This window comes from Prunus mume, linkage group LG7 (assembly GCF_029339155.1).
Source record: "Prunus mume cultivar Tortuosa linkage group LG7, ASM2933915v1, whole genome shotgun sequence".
Lineage (NCBI taxonomy): Eukaryota > Viridiplantae > Streptophyta > Magnoliopsida > Rosales > Rosaceae > Prunus > Prunus mume.
Window position 1 is genome coordinate 17,107,881 of NC_142704.1, and position 22,753 is coordinate 17,130,633.

At 35.4% G+C, this 22,753-nt stretch overlaps 3 protein-coding genes across 6 annotated transcripts; 1 reads left to right on the top strand and 2 right to left on the bottom strand.

The window, feature by feature from the left end:
* Positions 1 to 1,066: 1,066 nt before the first annotated feature.
* LOC103337021 (Plant VAMP (vesicle-associated membrane protein) family protein) lies at positions 1,067 to 5,468 on the bottom strand. 4 transcript variants are annotated; one of them, XM_008240159.3, is made up of 8 exons: positions 5,183 to 5,468; positions 4,799 to 4,941; positions 3,352 to 3,422; positions 3,137 to 3,218; positions 2,690 to 2,805; positions 2,456 to 2,587; positions 1,889 to 1,963; positions 1,067 to 1,375 (listed from the first exon to the last, which is right to left on the bottom strand). In XM_008240159.3, the coding sequence occupies exons 2-8, from the start codon at positions 4,857 to 4,859 to the stop codon at positions 1,241 to 1,243; spliced, it is 672 nt and encodes a 223-aa protein (XP_008238381.1). In that variant the 5' UTR covers positions 4,860 to 4,941; positions 5,183 to 5,468; the 3' UTR covers positions 1,067 to 1,240. The 4 variants fall into 4 exon arrangements, with proteins under 4 accessions (XP_008238381.1, XP_008238382.1, XP_088897477.1 ...); XM_008240160.3 differs by having other exon boundaries at positions 5,167 to 5,467; XM_089041351.1 differs by having other exon boundaries at positions 4,721 to 4,941; positions 5,183 to 5,323.
* Positions 5,469 to 9,643: 4,175 nt separating this feature from the next.
* On the bottom strand, positions 9,644 to 11,767 carry LOC103337022 (large ribosomal subunit protein bL19c). Its single transcript, XM_008240161.2, has 5 exons — positions 11,602 to 11,767; positions 11,164 to 11,508; positions 10,730 to 10,816; positions 10,507 to 10,640; positions 9,644 to 9,870 (listed from the first exon to the last, which is right to left on the bottom strand). Exons 1-5 carry the CDS (start codon positions 11,623 to 11,625, stop codon positions 9,762 to 9,764), a joined length of 699 nt encoding a protein of 232 aa, XP_008238383.2. The 5' UTR covers positions 11,626 to 11,767; the 3' UTR covers positions 9,644 to 9,761.
* Positions 11,768 to 21,813: 10,046 nt separating this feature from the next.
* Positions 21,814 to 22,530, top strand: LOC148915618 (uncharacterized). Its single transcript, XM_089041965.1, has one exon. The coding sequence runs from the start codon at positions 21,814 to 21,816 to the stop codon at positions 22,528 to 22,530; it is 717 nt and encodes a 238-aa protein (XP_088898091.1).
* Positions 22,531 to 22,753: the final 223 nt, after the last annotated feature.

A 22,753-nucleotide genomic window follows, 5' to 3' on the forward strand; every position in this document is an offset into this window, starting at 1 on the left:
TGAAATTTCAATCATATCTCGACATTTATGTTTTTATCGTGTACGGATATTAGATGTAATATTTTTCCAAAAATCTCATTTGGTACGTTGTACTTACATGTCGTTTATAAAAATTTTCAATGTCGATAAATTGTTGATATTGTCATTAATATTTTTCTGATATTTTCTTGTAATACATTGTACATGAATTTCTTTGGAATTCGATATCAACATTTTTGTTGATATTTTTGTATTTTCATACCGCAATATATTTTCTTTAGAAAAATGCTAGGAAAATCAAATTTATAGACGAGACCAACTTGTATACGCCACCAATCTAATAGCATTTACTCTTCCGTTTAACATTGATATTTAATTGCGAGAGAAGTTGGTGGAAAGTTTCCTTCCAAAAGTCTATGGTACTGAATTGACCTCTCTTGTAGATGTATATAACAAAGCTCCATATATAAGATAAGAATAAGACACATACACAAGCATGCTTGACTCTCCAAATACCATTAATGACCAACTTAAATCCTCTTAACTCAGTCTGAATTTCTAGCAACGGAGTGTTAGTTGAATTGACCCACGCTTTTGGTGTGCTCTCAAATAATCCTGAGTTCAAATCTCAATGATACCCTTGTGTGTGAATTTTCCCATTCCCCTTCCTAACTTTAGCCAAAAAACCTGAATATGAATTTTCGTTGAATTTTTGCTTGAATTACTTCCTTCAAGCCTTCACTGGTATTAGCCCCCACTATTTCCACGCCCAACTTCGAATTACCCTCATAAATTTGAGGGCATTGTAAAACTAGAAAGGAATAGGCCATTCGCGTGGGTGCACGATGCTTTATCAGCCAGTGAGGTGTGTGTGGCCTATGCGGGTCGCACTGACTCTCACACTAGAAAGCTTCATGCACCCTCGCGAAACTGATGCTAGATAGGACCCCTCAAAGTAGACGAGGTGCTTTCAAGCTGCAAACGAATTTGCCAGACGGGAAGCAGCTCCCCAGAAATGTCAGAAATGTTGCACCATTTAAAATTTGAATATAATAGAATTCGTAGGCACAGTAAGGATAGAACAAGATGGTGAAATAGAAACATATTCAATAAATCAACTAATCACGATGCAAATTTGCAACAATCATCATCAATATACAAAAAAAGGAAGTTAAGTAAACTTTCCATCAAACAGAAGATAAAGAAATTATACAATGAATTTGTCAAGAAAATATTTCCTGATGTCCTGAATAAACGTCAATCATTCTGTAGATGGTGAAGATAATGAAAGGTTCAAGAGGAAGCCAACCATGAGTCCAATGAGTCCCACAAAAATTGCAAAGGTGAAGGAGAAGCCTGGGTCCCCTTTCCGAAATCTTCGCCTCTTCAGTATATCCTGTGGTGAAAAAAAAAAAAAAAAACCAGAGAATGTCAGTTGGTGAGAGATGTAAGAAGTTAGTGCATCCACAACGGAGGCTCTAAATGCCCTGTTGAAAATAGGAAAAAAAGAACAGTCGAACTCCCAATACAGAGGAGAGTATGTTATTTCAGATACCAAGTCCTTAACTTCTAGTAATGTTGTAATGTTGTACTGTTCTGTCATTTAATTAGCCACAAAAAACTCCCATTCAATTTTTTCCAGAAACTCCTGAGGTCACCTAATAAAAGTCCTTTTCTTCCTGCTTTATATGGTGGTGACAAATTTTTCTGAATGTTGGATTACATATGTGTATAGCTAATTGTGGATCCTTACATCCAAGATTATAACATTTCCATGGTAAGGATTAAAGCACTAACTTTAAATATCAGAAAAAGAGCAAACGATCTAGGATAAGCTAATTAAGTTAACTACTTGAGTCTTTTTGTATGTGTGAGTGTAGAGAAAGCAGAAGAACAACCATACACTGACCAGTTCCTGTTGAAGTTGCTGTGTTTGTCTAACAGCTGCATCTCTTTCATCCTTCAGGCGCTGGAAAGCCTGATTCTACATGTAAAAGAAATATCAAAGAGTAAGAACATGACAAGAATTCAAATATACAATGAATTACTGTAATGAGCCTACCAAGACATGTTATAATGGACTTTTACAAGTTTTCAGTATGCATGAAAGAAGGAAAACTAAACAAATGGAAACACACCGCTGGGTTCTGGCAATTGGAGTCTCTTCCTAGAATCCTTTTGTTATCTTATTATGATTCTAAATACACGTTCAAATAGTACACATGATTTCTATCTAAATCACTCGCTATATTCATAGACCACTATTAATCAAAGTCCCAAACTGGTGTTTCTAATTACGCATTCTATTGCAGAATGTAACACACAATACATTCTTGGATCAAGTTTGTGAAGTAGTGGAATGAATAACTACCCTCAGAAAACCAGAACTATAACATGCACAAGCATGATTGCATTGTTACACAAAAAGACAAACACGTTCTAGAAAACACCACAAGGAAAGTAAAACAACACTCACAGAATTAGTATCAAGACCGCGCATGGAGCTCCTTAAAGCTTCATCTTCTGAGTTTCCTTGAGCTAAACCAGGAGTCATATACACAACTCTAAGCTTGCACTCCTCTAATGCCCTTCCACTTTCCTTGGTGAACTGGATGAAACATTAAAGTGCTTTTCCAATGTCATTGTTATTTCAAAATGATAAATTAAGCAAGTCAAACAGAGAGAATAGTGCCCAATTTAAAACTCTTACAGTATCTTGCGGGAGGTCATCAACATCAGTATTTGGAGGCACTGTTGTACTCTGTAGGAGAAATTTATCTTTGCACTGCATATCTGGAGGATATTCTCGTTGGGCTTGAAGGGTGACTGCAGACCCAGCAGTTAGTTGGAAGCCATTATTACAAAAGCTTTTAAAGAAATAAGGGAGAATATAATAAAACTAATAGAGAATGTACAAACAATTACATTCTTATGATTGGCCAAAGCCAGAGAGTACAGCTCTTAGATTCAAAACTTGCCATTTGAAAATAAATATATTGCCTAAGAATCCACAAATCACCACTAGCTAATTTGCTCATTAAAAAGTAAGATAAAGCACCGGGAGATAGGACGGCTCAAAAGTTTCGTACAATTGAGGTGGTGATAATAAGATTAGAACAATAAAAATGAAAATTTGTAATAACGTAATGAGTAGCACCTCTGATGACACATGAGTCCCAAGCCTGTATAACACCAGTGTTGGGTCGTACAAAGTACTTCTTAGGTGAAGTGGTTTTAACCTAGAAAAAAGAGAATTAAAAAGAAAATGAAAATTGGAACAAGAACATGCACTAGCAATTTCCAGATTGGACAAAAGAAAAATACACGCTCAGCAACAAAAATCATAAATACATTCACCAACAGAATTGGTACCTTAAAAGCAACATGGTGTTCTGTGTTGTTGACAACTTTTAGATCACAAAAGCTTTGCTTCTCCAGCTCAACTGAACAATGAATGTCATAATTATAAGTCCAGTAGTACTTTATCTAACGATATTATACACGGAAAGAAGAAACTTTTAAGCCAGACTTTGAAAAGAACCTGACTGGATGTGGCACTACAATCAAAATCATGTGATGACCCAATGTGTTTATCAGATTACACCCCTATTAGTCAGAATTCTTTGAATTTTAACCATTCCAAAGACCAACCAGAGAAGTGTTGGCACCAATTATCATATGCATTTGGTGTAGGTATAAGCATGTCTTTTCTCTACATATACATGCACACGCAAAAGATAAGTTTGAAAACTCGGGTCAAGCAAATGGGTTCATGTTGTCCAATGCTAGCACTAGTAATTCAAGTTGTTTATAGTGTATTCATCACAATGTGTATTTACACTTGTTTTTAACAATTCCCTACTCAGCTATTCTTATATGGCTTCCAAATTTAACAAGAACTCTTAGTGATATAATCACTAGTTGCCATTACATATATTACCTATTCTGAATAACTACACCATAGCCCAGAGACCTAAAGGAGTACAACTGCTAAGGCGACCATGGAGTCCAGAGACTTGAGGGAGTAATCCCACTCTTTATACATAGTAACCTTCAAAAGCTTTCTATAAGCAAGAGAAACAAATACCCAATAAACCAAGATTCCCACCAAAATCTAGGTTGTATCGTGGAGGTGATATAAAGCCATTCAGCAATTATTAATAAAATTTCACTTAGCTTAAAGAGCGTGGATGTGAATTAAGAAAAGGTTACCAAGTGGAGCTCAAAAACCTAAACGATACAAATCCAGAGGCCCTGGAGTACCCAACAAGAGAAGCAAAATAAAATTAAATACAAAAGAACGAGTGTCTGATTTGAAGTCATAAACACATCTATATTATAGCAGTTAAACTAATCCTCCCTCAACTTTGAACTTAATACACGTTTGACTTCAATATGTTTCGTATGCAATCATCTTTGATCACATTCCACCTTGCCTTGGCACCCACCCCCATCAATATAAGACAATCATTTCAACCACATATCTACCATCAATATAAGATATAAGAAATTATATGTGGCCTAATTAGCTTTGCTTCTAGATCATAAACCTTGCTGAGCTATTAAACTAGTCGAATAATTTAATTTGAACTTCAAAAAAAAAAGTAACAATGATGGTTTCTTCCCTTCAATTCACTAAAAACAAAAAATCATTATCAAAGAAATTCCTACTTTTCCTTGACTATCCTCAAATTCTCCAAAAAACAATCTCTATAATCATTTTTCAAGAACAATTTCGCACCATAATTCAACTGCATCCCCTTTTGGTTACCCAAAGCCTGTGTGTGCAAAGAGATAAGGGGAGAGAGAGAGAGAATACATTGGAATTTGAGCTCATCCGGAACAACAGAGATCATCTGATTACCACCACCAGCACTCATGATGGCCCACCGCCAAAGATGCAACAATTTCCTTTCTTTTCTTTTTCTTTTTTCCCAAAAATTCACCAAACAATCTCAAACCCTGCCATTCACATTACCAGAACAAACCCTAGCTCAGAAAAACGTAGAGATAGAAACACAGAATTAACGCCTCTGCTAGTACATGACTCACAAAGAGAGAGAGAGAGAGAGAGAGAGAGAGAGAAGAAGAAGAAGAAGAGAGAAGGTGCAAATTAATTGAATTGTGAAAGAAAATGTGTTTGTGTTCGTGAGAGAAAGAAAGAGAGAAATTGAATTGGAGACTAACACATGGTAGAACGTACGTAGAGGAGGAGGTACGGATTGCTCGGTCCAATTGCCAACCTTCTCTGCTTCGAAGATTCAGCCACCAAGATCGGGTTCGGGTCCGAGCGATCTTCAAGACCAACCGAAGAAGAAAGAAACCACACTCCACCTCCTAATTTAAGCTTCGAATTTCAACGAGAGGGACAGAGGTGGAGAGAGAGAGAGAGAGAGAGAGAGAGAGAGAGAGACAGAGAGTGAAGGACATGTGTCAGTAGGAAGGAAGTGGTGACGCCCGCTTCAAAAGTGAGAGAGACGACGACGCTGAGAGGGAGAGGACAGGCAGGAGAAGCTTTTTAGTGAGGGAGTGCGCAGCATAACCTGTCTCTACCTGGATGTGGGACCCTCTGACGTGTCACTCAAAATGATAAAAATGGTGGGTTGACGTGTCACTTAATTTAAGGTCGGACCAAAAATCTACAAGAAAAGAAGACAAAAATCTATCCCGCCAACATCATATATTGAATGCGAATGCAAATGCGAATGGGGTAGTAGCTCATTGGTAGGAAAAAACTTAGGTGTTATCGAATATGGATATTTAGTCATATATTTATTCTTAGTATTAAAATTATAAATAAATTTTATATTATTTAATTTTTATAAAAAAAAAAATGACAGCTGACTCTATTAAATTTAATTTTGATTATTAAATTATTTTGATGCCATTTTAATTGTTTTGGGTTTTTTTTATGAGGTTTTGGGGTTGAGTTTGTTTTAAGAAATCAATGACAGTTTTGTAATTTAAAATAAGTTAAAAACCTTTTTGTTATGTTGTAAATGAGTTTTAGGTGTGTTTTAAAGTCCATTTCATATAAGTTTTTTTATTTATAATTTGGGCTTCTATAATAATGAATCTCCCTACAGAATAACACAATTTTATTATTTTCAGTTAATAATATTATGTCACGTGAAAAAGTTATTATGTATGTCATAATGTTATTGAGAGTAATGCTACACTTACCATATTTTTATCCCACATTTCTATACCACATATGTGACATGTCTATATTATATGCCACATCAATTAAATTAATGAAGTGTATTTTAATTAAGACAATTAGAAAAACAAATACTAGAATAAATCATAAAAGAAAAGAAAATATTAAATAATTTTAATTGACGTGGCATACCTCAAACATAAGATGGTATAAGGATGTATACAAATGTGGTAAGAGTAGCATTATTTTATTATTAATTGGGAGTAATAAAACAATAGTATCCCATTTCATGCAAGTGATTCTTTATTGGTAAAACCGTTGGTATGCAAGTTAGTGAATTGCGGTTGAATCTCCTATTGCATTGTGTATGTCTGAATACCCTTCCCCCTTATTAAATATGGTGAAAAAAAAATATTGATGTTGAATGCACACCGTCTTAATTTGTCGAATTTTTTTACTTTGATTCATGTGATTTCCATTAGTAATTAGACTTACTTAGTTTGATAGTCATCTTAATTTAACGAGACATTCAAATTTTCGTCCAATTACATGATGAAGTAAGCACGTGTGCCTCTCATGATGAGGTATTTTCGGCAAACTTTAAATTTATCTTTAAATTGCGATAGATATCAAACTACACAAATCAAATCACCAAAATTTAAATCACATGAATCAAAATGGAAAAATCTTGTTAAAAATAACTAAATTGAAACTTATTTAGTCATTTAATTACTATCAACACGATTTGTAATAGGTGATGCTTCTACTTTATCTTAATTATTTTTTTAGTTTTGCTCGTGGGTTAAATGTCTCTATACCTTGAAGTTTCAGATAAAAAGTTGGGTTGTCCCTTGTATGCAAAACAATTTCTACCATCTGAGTGTAATTAAAGCGTAGGTAAGGTAGGAAACTGATAACCCTTTTGGACCTATTCTGACCTTATTATTATTATTATTTTAAAATCAGGTAAATGCTTACCTTCTATTGTTGATAAGAGAAGAGAACAAATTAAACACGAATATAAAAGAATTATAAAATTTATCATGGAAATAGGGCAAATTCACATTTACGTATAATAATACTTTACTATTGATCGATCACAAAAGTTCAACAAGAATAAACAATAAATAACAAGTGGTTGTGCCATAAAAAATGAGTGCCCTAGTTGCCTGTACTGGGGAAGAAAAATGAAAAAGAAAAAAAAAACCTGTATTGTTACGATTGATTTTAAAAAACGCGCATTTTAGTGAGTTTTTCAAATGTGTACGAGAACAGTATATTTGAATGAATCTTTTATACGCACGTGTATAATACAGGAAAATGCTTTATTTTATTATAATTTTGAAGATTAGTGATGAAATGATTCTTAAGGTAAGGGAGATTGGTATAATTTATTGAGTACTTTTTTTTTTCTTTCCCTAATATGTATTGTACCTAACTTATATGAAAATGACACTCCAGATTGTGAAGCGATTTAATTTCTTGTCTTGGAAGACAACCAAAAAACAACAGTAGGCTGATCTAATCTAATCAGCTGACAAGAATCAATATAGTAATGCATGTGTTTGTAGCTATATAAGGAAAGAATCAGAAACTAATTGACCAGTGCAGAATCATAAACCAATAATGCGGCTCAACAAATATATTTACCAAATGATACTGTTGTATACATCTAACTGTTTTACATGTTAGAAATAAGCCAAATTTGAATAAATAACACATGTGACAGATACAAATTTATTAGTGTGGTAATGCTTGTTATAATATACGTGGGCTTTTATAATGAGGGGGCTATGTTGAGGGGTTCAATCTGACTGTTAAGGACCCTCTCATTATAACACCTCATTACAATATCTCTGATATAAGTACTATTATGATATACGCATTTGGTGGCCTAAACAAGACATAAATTTCTAACCAATATAACAGGAGACGGGACTCATTAAATTGGACAGTAGTCGTACTTTTAAAACAAAACAACTCTAAATCTCTAACCATTAGTTTAAATCCCTAAGCCCTAACTTTGAAAATAACTCAAAATTTAGCTCAAAGTTGGGAATTTAAGAGGAGAAATTGACAATTCCCTTGTTTGGCAACTTAAGCGTAGAATTTATTAAATGAAGCGCAGAAAAAATCGTGGAAATTGGGACATCAAATTCCCGAGTTTAATTTTGACCAAAATATGTGTCATTTCACAATTTTCATAGTGCCATTTACAAAATTCGACATACATAAATCCAAACACTGAAATCTTCAATTGTCATAAATTGAAATCATAGAAATCTAAATTTCATTATTTTAGAATTCTATGCAATCTTCAATTCCTTCATCCAAACGGAGGATAAGGGTTTGTTTGGTTCAGGGTTTATGAGATTGGGAATTAGTTTGAAATTTCATTCCCATGTTTGGTACGCGCAATCTTGGGAGTGCAATTTAGAACTCATGGATATGAACTCCCATGTAGGGGGAATTTCATACACTTGGCTGAGATTGAGAATTTTTTCCCCTCACTTGGAAAAACATTCAATGTAAAATTTTATGACTAACATACCCCTGTTCTATTTTTAAAATACCATGTTTTACCCTTAAAAAACCCTTTGTATTTCTCTCTTTTTAATAAAAAAGTTAAGGGAGTCTGAAAACTGAACAATTTTTCAATCCTAATACTGCACAAACCAAACATGGGTATGAGATAAATGTCATTTCCTGTTCCTCATTTCCCAACGGTTCCAAATATGAGAATGAACATCCACTATTCCTATGTCAATTAGATTAGATGTGGGAAGTTCATTTCCAAGAAGTTCAATCCGCGAACCAAACGGGCCTTAAGTGTGAGACTTTATGGGACATTATCCAAAGCCCAATTCAGTATTGCCCAGGGTGATCCACCAATTTTGGGCTTGTAAACACCTCCAGAAATCTCTCTAAGGCAATATTTTTATTTTATTTTATAGGAATCATTTCATCCCAACCTATATAAAATATACAAATTTATAAATAAACCCAATCCTATACATGTATTTATAAAAAAATCCAAGCACTATTTAAACATAGGAACACACCCAAAATCAACCCCAAAGTCAACTTTTTGGGTGTGTTTATAAATGGGTTTTGAGTGTGTAATAATGGGTTTTGGGTGTGTTTATATGTTTCAATAGTGCTTGGGTTTTTTTATAATTTCAACCCCCATTTTGGGTGTTTTAGTGAAACTCCCTATAAAATATGAAGTTATAATGCTTCCCATGATTAAACAGAAAGAATGAAGCAACTTCCTGGTGAAATGATGCTTTACCATGAAATTTGGGAACCCTGCCCTAAAAAATGATATAAAGTTCCGGGGGGGTTTTGTTTACCTAATAGGGAAAGAAATCCCTCGGGGAAGGAAACATAAAATACAAGCATTACTGGAAGCTTGATGTCGCAGTTGTTGGAATTTTTTTTTTCCTAATTAATTATGAACTGAAACAACAGAAAAGAAGAAAAAAATATAGATACAACAAAAAATTGGAGAGAACTGATACGCCTATCAGATTAATGGATTCCAGGGTACATATAGTTCTTACAATGTGAGTATTCCGGGGACTCCTCTGACAGTGAAAACAACCAAACAAGGTACTATTTCTCATTTGAAAGTTGAGAACCTTGGAAGCTTGTCTCTCAAATAGTACAGCCTTGCCCTCCTAACCTTCCTGTGGCTCAGTACCTTTAGCTCCTTAATGTTTGGTGAGTACCTGAAATAATGAGTAAAGAAGATATCAAATATTCTTTGCCTTTCAAACTTGAAGGAAGGCTTTAGGGGGAGAAATAACCAGTAAGCTTAAGGACTTTAATTGGAGCCTGAGCATCATTATCAAAAATCAAACACAGTAAGAAAACTGAATTCTACACATTCTGCTGGAGAATTTTCTTTTCCCGTTTCTTTTACTAAATACGAAATACAATAAAAATAAACCATTTTGGGGTGGTTGTGGATGGGAGGAATCCAATCACACAATTAGTGTAAGTTTGCTTGCTCAACATCATCCCAGCTCATACATGCTTCTATAATGCTTTTATCATCTATATAAATGTTAAAAGAAACAATGCATCGAATTACAAATATAGAACAAGTTGTTTACATTTCGAAGAATGCAATATGTTTGCAATGTATCCTAGACTTAAGAAAGTCCTAATAAATAACCATGGGTGAATATTAATATCTCAGATAGATTCTCCATGTTAAGTTCATCAGAGTCATGTCATCAGAATCAAGGGAATCACATAAAGCCCAACTATTTATTTGTGAAGGGTTATTGAACCACAACATGATAAATATATATGTTCTAGCAAAATCAAGCTGAACTAGTAATACACAAAAGAAAACTTACAGTGGGAACACAATCTCAACCCCTATTCCAGCAATAATCCTCCGAATGCGAATGGTTGTGTGAATGCCAGCATTTTGTCTTGAAATGACAATGCCTTTATAAACAGACAACCTACGCTTATTTTCAGGAACTTCCTGTAAGTCACACAGAAAAAGAATCACAAAAGATTCACTTCCGAATGGTATTAAAATCTGCAAGAGAAAGTTAGCAGAAACACTATTACCAGTTTGATTTGCACAACGTCTCCAGTTCTAATGTCCGGAACTGGCCTTTCTTGCACTGCTGCCTCAACTGCCCTCTTGTTTAATATCTAACCAAGCAGAAGAATTCTGATCAAAATTAAATTTCAATTTTAACAATCACTTATCATAGGATTGAATGACGAAAAAACAAGTGACAAGCAAATTAAGAAAGGTTTATTTCAGCTTAAGTCAGAGTAGCCTGTTTAATCCTACATTCCAGCTCAGATAAGCCAGTGAAAAATGCATATTTTGACATCCCACTTTATTTATTTATGTATTTTCTGAAACTACATTCCTAGTAATCTTCTGAGAGAGAACAGAACTCAACACAACTTTGATGTCATTCTTATTTCCTGCATTTTCTCACCAGCCAAACAAGGCTTAGGCAGCAAAAGAGAGAAAAGAAATAACGTACCCCCATTATGTCTCCAAGCTTAACCCGAGACTTTCTGGGCGTCTTCGGCTCTTCAGGCTCAGACTCCACAACTGGTCCAGCTTCAGCTTCTACGATGGCCTCCGAGGCCTCTTCACTTCCAACTGCTTCAGCTTCACCTTCAGTGCTCGAATCTGCTCTCACAACAAAGTCCAGTCTCGACATTGCAGCGACGATGGGACAGAAGCTGGACCCAAATGAGCTCGACGAAACCCTAGAGAGCGAGACCCGGGCGGAATTAGAAGAAGAACGACGAGAGAAGGAAGCGGAAAACCCAAGCATTACCGGCGGGTGATGGGTAGGGTTTCTTGGCATTGTTATCAGAGCCTGCAAACCACAAATTCATCAATTTTCACTCCAGACATTGCTAAAACACACACACAAACACACGCAACATACGCGTTGAGACAGAGAGAATACCTGAGGCAGGGCTTTGGAGGCCATGATTTGGGAATTAGGGTTCTGGGAAATGAAGATTGAGAGAGAGAGTAGAGGTAATGGAAGTGTGGATGGATGATGGATGATGGATGATGGATTGGTGGATAGGACGACGACAGAGGTAGCCTCATCTGTTTTATCTTTTTCTCACGTGCGCACGTGATACAATCATGCCCTTATCTTAGCTTGTACATGGCGAGGTCTTCGCTAGGATTCGATTCAGATGAGTCAAGTATGAAGGACATAAAACGGGTGTGGAGATGGGTATAGGGAATTTTTTGGGTATGATGTTTGGGGAAAGACGGGAATGGTATTTTAATCCTCAACCTGAATTATATATATATAAATATACAAATTTATAAATAAACCCAATAATAGACATGTATTTATAAAAAAATCAAACACTATTTAAACATAGAAATACACCCAAAATCAACAATTGTATATTTTTTGGGTGTGTTTATAAATGAGTTTTGAGTGTGTGTAATGATGTGTTTTGGGTGTGTTTATAAAGTGTTTTGGGTGTTGAGTTTTTTTTTATAATTTTAGTCCTTATTTTGGGTGTTTTAGTGAAACTCTCATATAAATATGGAGAAATTATAGAATAATCTGATATCATGCGTCAATGATACTTCCATTCAAAATTTGCCACGTGTATTCTTTTTATAAGAAATTAAACTTTTTGTTCTAGCTAGATTTGAAACTCCAATTTTACCCTTTAAAATAAAATTAAAACAATTGATAGAAATACATGGAAAGTGAAAACAACCCTTTACCATCGCGATGCCGCCATCATCCGCCGCCCCCTCTCTGTCTTTCCATTACAAGATGTTCATTTAAATGTCACAGTAGGGTTTAGGGTTTACTCGACAGATCCCACAACGAAGGCATAAAGCCTCACATAAGTACCTGAAAGGCACACCAATACACCACAAAGTCGAGAAGGAAAGGAAAATTCCTCACGAAATCCAGAAAACAGCAGGTGCTTCTTCTTGGGTTCAATATTTCTTTATTGGAGCAAATTGTCAAACACATAGTGTGCCACTTGCATATAAGCTAGGTTGAAAGCTTCAAATTTCGAATCCCAAAGTTCCAAGCCCATCTTCCTTCCTCTTGACCAACAAAACAAAAGGAGAAAGGTTGTCTGGTTTGGTTTGGGATGCCGCTCGGCCGCGGGAAACAGAGGGCCAGGAGTCCTAGGAGGCTCACACGAAAAAGCCGCAAAGGACTCACAATGAAATTTATACACTAGAGGGAGGGGAGGGGAGGTTCAAAGCCAAGATTGGAAAGGGAAGAGCTTATATATGGAGATGAGATGAATCTAGGGCTGTTTGAGGTTGCAAGGAAGAAAAAAAAGGGTTGATGGTATCGGGTGGGAAACAGAGGCTGCGGATGAAGGGAAAGGATATGGGTGGTTGCGGGATTGAGTAAATTGCCATGCACGTTGTAAACAAATTGAAATGGAATTTGGGTCTTCTTCACCTTATAGTTTGTGGAAGAAAAGGGCTTGCTTTGGCACAATTGGAGAAAAGGGCAATGATAAGATGTGATCTGATTGCAAATATACAGAGACAAAGGAATGGAATAAGACGAAGGGGCGGCAGCCATGGGAGGTAGAGCGACGGCAGAGGATTGAGTGCGAGCGATTGTTGCTGGGACAATTTCTCTGCTAACTATTTTTAATTTCAAAGGGTAAAATTGGAGTTTCAAATCTAGCTAGAACAAAAAGTTTAATTTCTTATAAAAAGAATACACGTGGCAAATTTTGAATGGAAGTATCACCAGCTGACGTGGTGATAACCGTACTATTCTATAATTTCTCATAAATATGCTATTAAAGTGATTGTATTGACTAAGTTTTATATTTTATATTATTATATTATATATTTATATAATAATATAATTTATATAATTTATACAAATCTTAAGCCACGTTACTTCCAGTCCATATATAAACATTCTTATATTTTCTTATAAGTATATATATTCATTATTTTGCCTTAAAACTTTTTTTCTTCTTCAACGAAGTAGTTATATATTTATTTTTTCTTTTGTAATGGGGTGGGTCGGAGAATCTATTCCCCAACGAAGGTGGGGATGGGAATCCCCGATATGAATATTGTGGGTATGAAGGTGAGGATGGAGGAAAAAAGCTTAACGGGGATGGGGATGAGAATGGCATACCCACCCCAATTCGACCAATTACCATCCCTAGCTCGTAGTTCACCATGTTGTAGTCATTTATAAATTATATCGACGCATATTTTGTCACACCTTTATTCTCAACATGCCGCAATATTTATTTAATGTGTTGTTGTTATTCATATTCAGAAGTTTATTAGAAATTTCTTCTAGGGAACTTCTTCTAAATTCATCCTCTCTCTTGGAAAACAATTTGTAACCCCAAAAATTTGGAGGTTTAGGTCTATGTAATTAAATTTTTGTTAATAATGCCTTTCTAGCCAAATTAGCTTGGAAACTAATTAAGACTAAATGTAGTCCATGACTATAATTTTATCCTTTCAAAATATTAATTTTTTAAAGAATAGTGTAAGGCTAAATTTTTCTCTCTCCATACATGACTATATTTTAGGGCCTTCCGTATTTTATTATTATTTTAAAAAAAATATATGGTACAACGCTCATACATTCCATTATTATGTATTGTTTTAACCAATTGTCATAGTCGGTAGCTTTTTTTAAGCAAAAGAAGGTGCAAAGAAAATGAATTTGCAATGATCGGAGCTATCCAATAAAGATGAACCATAGAAGACAGAGAAGTAGGAGAAAGTGGTTTGACAACATTGAACCACTCCAAAGCATACTGAAAAATGAATTGATGCAGTTCACTAGGCATGACACAATTCTGCTCACACACACCTTTTTATCTCCATTTCCATGTAAACCACAATCATATAATAAAAACCAACGGCCAAGGCAAACCATTATATTCCTTCCTTTTAGCTTGCAAATTTCTTAACAACCATTCTTCGAAAGCCATCCTATCAGGGATAAACCTATCCTTAACTCGAAAACCATTCCAAATGGCCAGAGAGAGAGAGAGAGAGAGAGAGAGAGAGAGAGAGAGAGACAATCCTTAAATATGTGACCAATATTTTCCATAGGATAAGCACATCTAGGGCATGAAGAATTCTGAGTGACTCCTCTTTTCTTCATTTGTACATTAGTAAGTAACTTTTGATGGCAAAGAATCCGAAGGAAAATTTTAACCTTGGGAGGGAGGAGCAAATTCCAAATAAACTGCCAATCCCATTTAGCTACAACCTCATTTAGAAGAAAAGAGCTATATGTTGACTTAACAGAAAATGAACCATTAGGCATGAACTGCCAAATACATCTATCCACCTCACTGCTAGGAAAACCAACATGAACATTGAAAATCAACTAAATAATATGATCATGGAGACATTCTCTTAAACAATTTAGATCCCAGACCAATCCTCCAAAAAATCACCAACATTCAATTGATGCATTTCCTTAGAGAGATCAATGAGAGCATAATGAAACAAAGGGCCAAAGTCATCAAAATAATATTTTTAAAGTTTGAAAAAGCTTTTTGGAGAATGAGAGAAGATGATGAAGGCCCATATATTTCTTGGTTTGGTGAAGATGAACCGGATCTTGAAGATGGGGTGGTTATGTCTCATTACTCTAAAAAAAGGGAAGTGTCACCAACTAATGAGAATTGGAACAATGCTCGTCCCTTTGTGAATTTTTTAAAAGTATTTTATGATACTACATTGAAGATGAGTGTCACTTTGCATCCCGCTTCCCACACCACATTTCATTACTTGATTGCAATGGAAGAAGAAATTAAGGACTTGTTGATGGAAGATGAGGAAATATTAAGTGAAACCCAAACCTCCAAGGTTTTGAAGGACATGACACTTAACATGAAGATGAAATTTAAAAAGTATTGGGGTGACCTTGATGAATTGAACCAAATTTTGATGGTTGCTCTTGTTCTTGACCATCGATACAAATTGGGGAACTTGGAGTTTATCTTGAAGAGCTTGTTTGAAAATCCGGAAGATGCAGTTAAGAAGAAGAATGAGATCAAAGAGATTTTAAATAAGCTTTATGAGGAGTATGCCATGCCACCACCACCACCACCACCACCATCCACTTAAAATAGTAGTTATTATTATAGTGATACTACTACCATGAACACAAGTAGTAGCGTAATCCGAATGGGAAAGGAACGAAGGCAAATGACTGAAAATTGAAGAAAAGAGACTCAAGCAAATGATGTTGTGATATTGAAGCATGAGATTGATAGGTACATCACTGACCCTATTGAAGATGTAGTTGACGAATTCAATGTTTTGAAGTGGTGGAAATTGAATGGGGTTAAGTATCTGGGTTTGGCACTTATTGCAAAGGATGTGATTGCTATCCCGGTATCAACGGTGACTTCGGAATCATGCTTTAGCACGGGTGGTTAGGTAGTTAATTCATTTCGTGCTTCTTTGACTCCTAAGATTATGGAGGCCTTAATTTGCTTTCAAAATCGGTTAAGGTCGGATGCCATATCCTCTTTACAATATGAGCCAACAATTCAAGAGATGAAGTTCTATGAATCTATTGAATTAGGTATTTCTTTGTAATTTTATGTGCTTTATAAATGCATTATATAATTTATATGTTTGACTAATGTTTTAATGAGTTTATGTTTTTTTATGTAGATATTATGAGTTCAGCCACACCTACCAAGTATGCTCCATTTACTTTTCAATGTTAAAAGGAATTTAATGAAGTTGGATTGAATTTGGGTTGTAATTTATTTTGGAACTTATTTTGCTGAAGTTAGATCGAATTTGGGTTGTAATTTATATGTTGCTGAAGTTGGATTGAATTTGGATTGTTATTTATATTTTGCTGAAGTTTGATTCATTTTGATGTGTTAAAAACTTGTTTGAAGTTCAAATTTGGGTTAAGTAAGTAATATAATAACATTTTGGGCAGGTCTGTAAAAAAATTATATAATAAAATTTTGGGCTTAGGCCCAAACCGAAAACCGCAAGAATCGAATTGGAATTGGACAAGTTCGGGTTGGTTCGGATTTACCTATGGATTTTTAGCAAAACGGATCCAAATCGAACCGGTCTTCATTTTCTGTTCAGGTTCTATTTTTTGGAGAAAACCAGTCCAAACTGGACCATGCCCATCCCTACTCCAAACTCTATAAATACTCACCCATTTCTCAAATAATCTACCAAAAATATTTTTTTTTTCTATTTCTCAATTTATTTTTCCTTTGTCAATTTCATCAATCTCCTTTCATTCTTGTTGAAGATGTCCACAAAATCTATTTGAGTACCATTGGTTGTTAAACACATAATCTTCTTCATTCTTTTTCATATGAATTCAAACTTTCAATGGATAATTGTGGCAAGACCATCTTTTCCTTTATGTTTGATGATGATTCAGATTATGAGGAACATCATCAGAGAGTGATACAACCCATTGTCCACCATACTTCACTAGAGAATGAAGCCGATTACCTCCCCAAACATGGTGGGTTGGTAGTGGGTCGTGAATACAAGAACTGTGAGAGGGAAGATCTCCATCGCAATCTCATGTCCGACTACTTCGTTGAAAGACCAAAGTTTAATACTGAGGACTTTTGTAGGCAGTTCTGAATGCGGAAAGAGTTGTTTTACCGCATCTTGAAAGATGTTATCAACCACGAGTCATACTTTCACTAGAAAAAAGACAGGCTCGGCCGACAAGGGCTATCCCATAAGCAGAAGTTAACCGTTGTCTTTCGTTTGACGTGAGTGAAGAGTACTGTAGATTGAGTTAAAGCACAACTCTTTAATTACTATGTAAGTTTTCTTCCACTGTTGAAGCCGTGTATGGATAATGGTACCTCAGGTCTCCAAATCCAGCTGACTTTTATAGGCTCTTGCACAAAGTGAGCCGTCGAGGCTTCCTAAGCATTTTACGAAGTCTTGACTACATGCACTGGGAATGGAAGAATTGGCCATTTGCTTGGGCAAGCCAGTTTAGCGGTCACAAAAAAGAAAAAGAAAAAAAAGGCCACTGTTGTGCTAAAGGTTGTGGCCCCATACAATGATATCAAAATTTTGGCTCATTCCCCATTATTCAATGATGTGGTGCATCGAGTGGCTCCTCATGTTGAATATATTGTCATTGGAAATCAATGTCATTTGGGCTACTATTTGGCAAATAAGACCCCTATTGGGCTACTTTGGTGAAGACCATATCTTCTCCTAATAACCCAAATAAGAGATTTTTTACACAAATGCAAGAATCATAAATGAAGGATGTTGAAAGAGCATTTATAATAGGCTTGATGGGCTATTGTTTGGGGTCTTGCACTTACGTGGTGCAAGGATAACCTTGACTTAATCATGATGATGTGTATAATTTTGCACAACATGATTGTGGAGGATGAGTATGAATATGTTGAAGAGGAATATGATGATGATGATATGTGTCGGCAACGATCCAGGAGGGCCAGAGCAAGACAATATGAGATAGAGGCAATCATTACATATGAGTACCACCAAGATATGCGGACTCTCTATGATTATATGATTCGTCATAGTAGAGTTCGATCCCCACATGTGCATCAGAGTCTCCGACATGATTTCATCAATTACCTTTAGAGGAGTTTTGGAGATAGTGAATAAGGTAGACAATTGTTTTAATCCTCCTTTTGTGTTTTAATTATGTTGTGTGTTTTCTATTGGAATAAAATTATATTTGTGAAATTTCAAATTTTTTTTTAAATATTTTATGAAGTTATTTAAAAATTGTTTGGGCCAAAATTCTACACACCCAGCCCAGGACCTGTCAAACCACGAGAATAAACTTGGGCTTTTAGAGAGAAGAAATCAACCCAAGCCCAAGTCTGATTTCTTAGGTTACTAAGAATAGACCCAAGATTGGAAGAAAGCCCAGTACATGTGATTTGCTCGGCCCACAGTCCCAAAACTCAACCTGGACTTGGCATGATCAAATGAAGAGAGAAAAGCCCAAAATAGAAACAAACCCACGTGACTTTCTGACTTTGAAAAGTCAGCAATTTCAGCTGGGTTGATAATGAGTTAATGAAAGCAGGTCCTAAACAGGCAAAATTCTCCAGCCGTTTTAGTCGAAAGAAGATCAAAATCCATTTTCTATATTCAGAGAAATTTCTACTCCAGAGCAGGCACCATTTCCAAGAGATAAACATGCTGTATTTTCTAAAAAGATAAGTAGGAAGCAGAGAGTTGTTCATCTAGAAGATCAAACTAACCATCACGGCAGATTGTACTCTTACAAAGAGCAGTTTAAAAAAATGAAGAAGGATAAGGTTTTCTTTCAAGAAAAGCAAGGAAGTGATTGCCTTAGAACTGACTGTTGATAGTTTATTTGCCAGAATAGATAACTTCCCTTTTTCTTTGACTTTAAAAAAATAAAAGATCTTGTTTTTAAGAAAATCTGCCGCCCATTTTAAAGATTAAAAAATCTCACTCCTGCATTTCCTATAAATATGAGAGAAGTTGAACAGATCAAGAGGCAGCCAAAAAATAAATCAAAAAACAAAAATTCAAAATAATCATTTGATCTCAAAAACCTTCAAAACATTGAAGTAACCAAAAGCTCATTGAGCCACAAGAAACAAGTCAGCTATAACCCAGAATCTCTAAACTTCAGTTTTGTTTCAGAGAAATAGTCATTCAAAGCGAGATCTCTCTCGTTACAAATTTGGTTCAGCATAAGCTAAGTCAAGCAGAGTTCGAGTTTTACAAATATGAAAACCTCAACAAATTTATGGAGAGCCCGATTAAGCGAGCAGTACTACGATGCAGTTCCTCGGTAATCATCAAGTCCGGCCACTTATGCCCTTTCCAAACCGAAAAGATCCCAATCGCGATTCAAAAAGCCTTCGGGGCTTGAAATAGATTAAAGCTCGCCAAACTCGAATGTTGGTATCGATTTACTGATTGAAACTTGACAATTGAAGGTGTTGTGATCCGATCCATCACGAAATGTCCAATCCAGGATCGAAGCATTTATCCAGGTAGAAATTGAAGTCCAAAAGCTCTTTTTGTCTTTTTAGAGTTGGTCTTCCTTTTGAGCTTTGTAAAGGCGATTCGCCCAAAACAGTTCATTTTCCTATCATTTGTTCTGCTAGAACTACTAGTTTTGTACTGTAAAAAATTGTGAAGTCCTCACTAGCCTGAGGCAAGAAAAGAACTTACTTGGGAGATATTCCTCACCCAAATTCACAATCGTTTGTTTAGAAATCAGTAAATTGGGGCGCAAATTATCTATTTTTAAGAAGTCTGCTAGGATTTTCATTGCTAGCAGTGGCATGCTCGCATACCAAAAAAGTTGATTTGTTGATCAGTCAATGGTTTTCAAGATAATGGGGAACTTTATCATACTATCCAGGGGCGGTCCTACCCTAAGGGCAGGGTAGGCACTTGCCTACTCAACTTTTGGCCAAATAAAAAATTACCCAATACTTAATACCATAAAATATCTTCTACCTACTCAACAAAAACAAAAGCCCGTTTACTCAACTTTTGACCAAATAAAAAATTACCTAATACTTGATACTATAAAATATCTTCTGCCTACTCAACAAAAACAAAAGCCCAGCCCAAAAGCAATATCAGCTCCTCTGCTCCAGCCGACATTCCCCTACCCCATGGGCCATGCCCACTTATATTATACATGAAAAAAAACAGAGGAGCACAACAAACCCTATTGCTATCAAGTGACGTTCCCCACTTCTTTTCCCCTTGAACAAATTGGCTGGCTGCAACCTAACGGTCCCTACTCTTCTCTCCTTAGCAGCAAGATCTTCTTAGCAGCTTCTTCTCTTTTCTTGGCAACAAGTATTTCTCATTCTCTCCTATTTAATTATCTGCTCTTTTTGGGGTTTTCCTAAAATACATGTATGATGTATGCATCTTAATTTTAATTTTAATTTGAAATTGAGTATTCTAGGGTTTAATTATAAATTAATTATAATTTGGGGATTTTGTTGAAATTAATTAGGTCTATGAAATTAAGTATTGCCTCCTCTTTGTTGAGATGTTTGATTTGATGGTTGGTATTATTGAGAAGTTTGATTTGTTGTTAGTATGTTATTGTTTGATTAAAGACATTGATGCTATTATGAGAATTTGTTTGATTTTTAATTGTGATGTTTGATTAAATAGGTTATCTTTCATTATGTCGGATCACAATCGGAACCCTAAGAAAACAAAGAATTTGTTCTCTTTTTTTAAGAAAAAGAATGATGGCTCATCATCTAGTACAATGCCTCCCCTTTGTGATGAGCAAAATCTTCTCGGCTCTCCCATTTTCGAGCCTCAAGTTGAAAGAGTTGAGACCCAAAGAGTTGATAGTGGTCAAGATTTTAATATCAATTATCTTGAGCGTGATCCAGGATTACATATTCAAATATGCCAATATTCGGTGAATGAACAAGATAATGTGCGAAAATGATATATTATTTTAGGACCATGTCAACCGGAGTTAGAAGATTATCCAAGCCATTTAGAAGGGCGAGACTTACGTCGATTTAATAAAACGTGGTTTAGTAAATTCTCTTGGCTTGAGTATTCAATTACTAAAGATATGGCATTTTGTTTTCCTTGCTTCCTATTTGACATGAATCACTCACATGCAACCTTTACTATTCATGGATTTCAAAATTGGAAGAGAATTGGTGGCAATCAATGTGTATCTCAACGTCATGTAGACAAGCTAAATTCACCACATCATCTTGCTATGCAAAAATGGGTTAGCTTAAAAAACTCATCTCTTCATATTGAAACAGTGGTAGATAAGCAATCAAAGCAACAAGTGATGGACAATCGGTTGCGACTTACAACTACAATAGAGGGCATTAGGTATCTAGTAAATCAAGCAATGGCTTTTCGAGGTCACGATGAATCCGTTGACTCATCTAACTGGGGAAATTTCATTGAAATCTTAAAGTCTTTTGCAAGAATGAATATAGAAGTTGAGAAGGTTGTCCTAAATAATGCTCCTCATAATGCTCAGTATATTACTCATGACATACAAAAACAGATCTAGCATATTTTTGCTACCAAGGTGAAGAAGAAAATTTGTAGCGAACTTGGGAAGAACAAATATTGTATTCTTGTTGATAAATCACTTGATGAATTAGGTAAGGAACAAATGGCTATTATTCTAAGATTTGTTGATTGTGATGGATTTATTCGTGAACGCTTTTTCGATATTGTGAGTGTTGTAGACACTAATGCCTTAACTCTTAAACAAGAAATATGCAAAGTGCTTGATAATAACGGCATTCTAGTGAAAAACATGTGTGGCCAATGGTATAATGGTGCTAGTAATATGCGTGGTTCATGGAATGGATTACAAGTATTGTTTCTTCAAGATTGTCCATATGCATATTATGTGCATTGCTTTGCTCATCGCTTGCAATTAGCGTTAAATGGTGCGGCTAAAGATGTGAAGGTTGTATGGAGATTTTTTTCAATGTTGACTAACATTGTGAATTTTGTTAGTGCTTCTGCTAAGCGCCGTAATGAGTTAAATCTAATTCGAAAAGCCGAACACAAAGAGTTGTTGGATTCTAGGGAACTTGAGACAGGTAGAGGACTTAATCAATGTCGTAGTTTGAAACGAGCTAGAGCCACTCGTTGGGGATCTCACTATGCTTTTATTACAAGTTTAATGAGTTTGTTTAAAGAGACTAAAATACTTCTTCAGGAAATCAGTGATTATGGACCTAATCAACAATTTCGTGGCGATGCAGAAAGTAATTATATTGCTATGATGTCTTTTGAGTTTGTGTTTGCATTGCCTTTGATGGATAAAATTATGGGATTGACCAACTTTCTTTGTCAAGTGTTTCAGAGAAAAGCTTAAGATATTGTAAGTGCTTTAAACTTTGTTGAAAACACAAAATCACAGTTCCAAGATATGAGGGTACATGGTTGGGATGATTTATTCATGAGTGTGGTATCATTTTGTGAACAACATGGCATTGATGTTCCTGATATAAGTGCTCGTTATATGATGGGCACATGTCATTCTTGTCAACAAAAAGATTTTATTACAATTGAACATTACTATCACTTTGATGTATTTA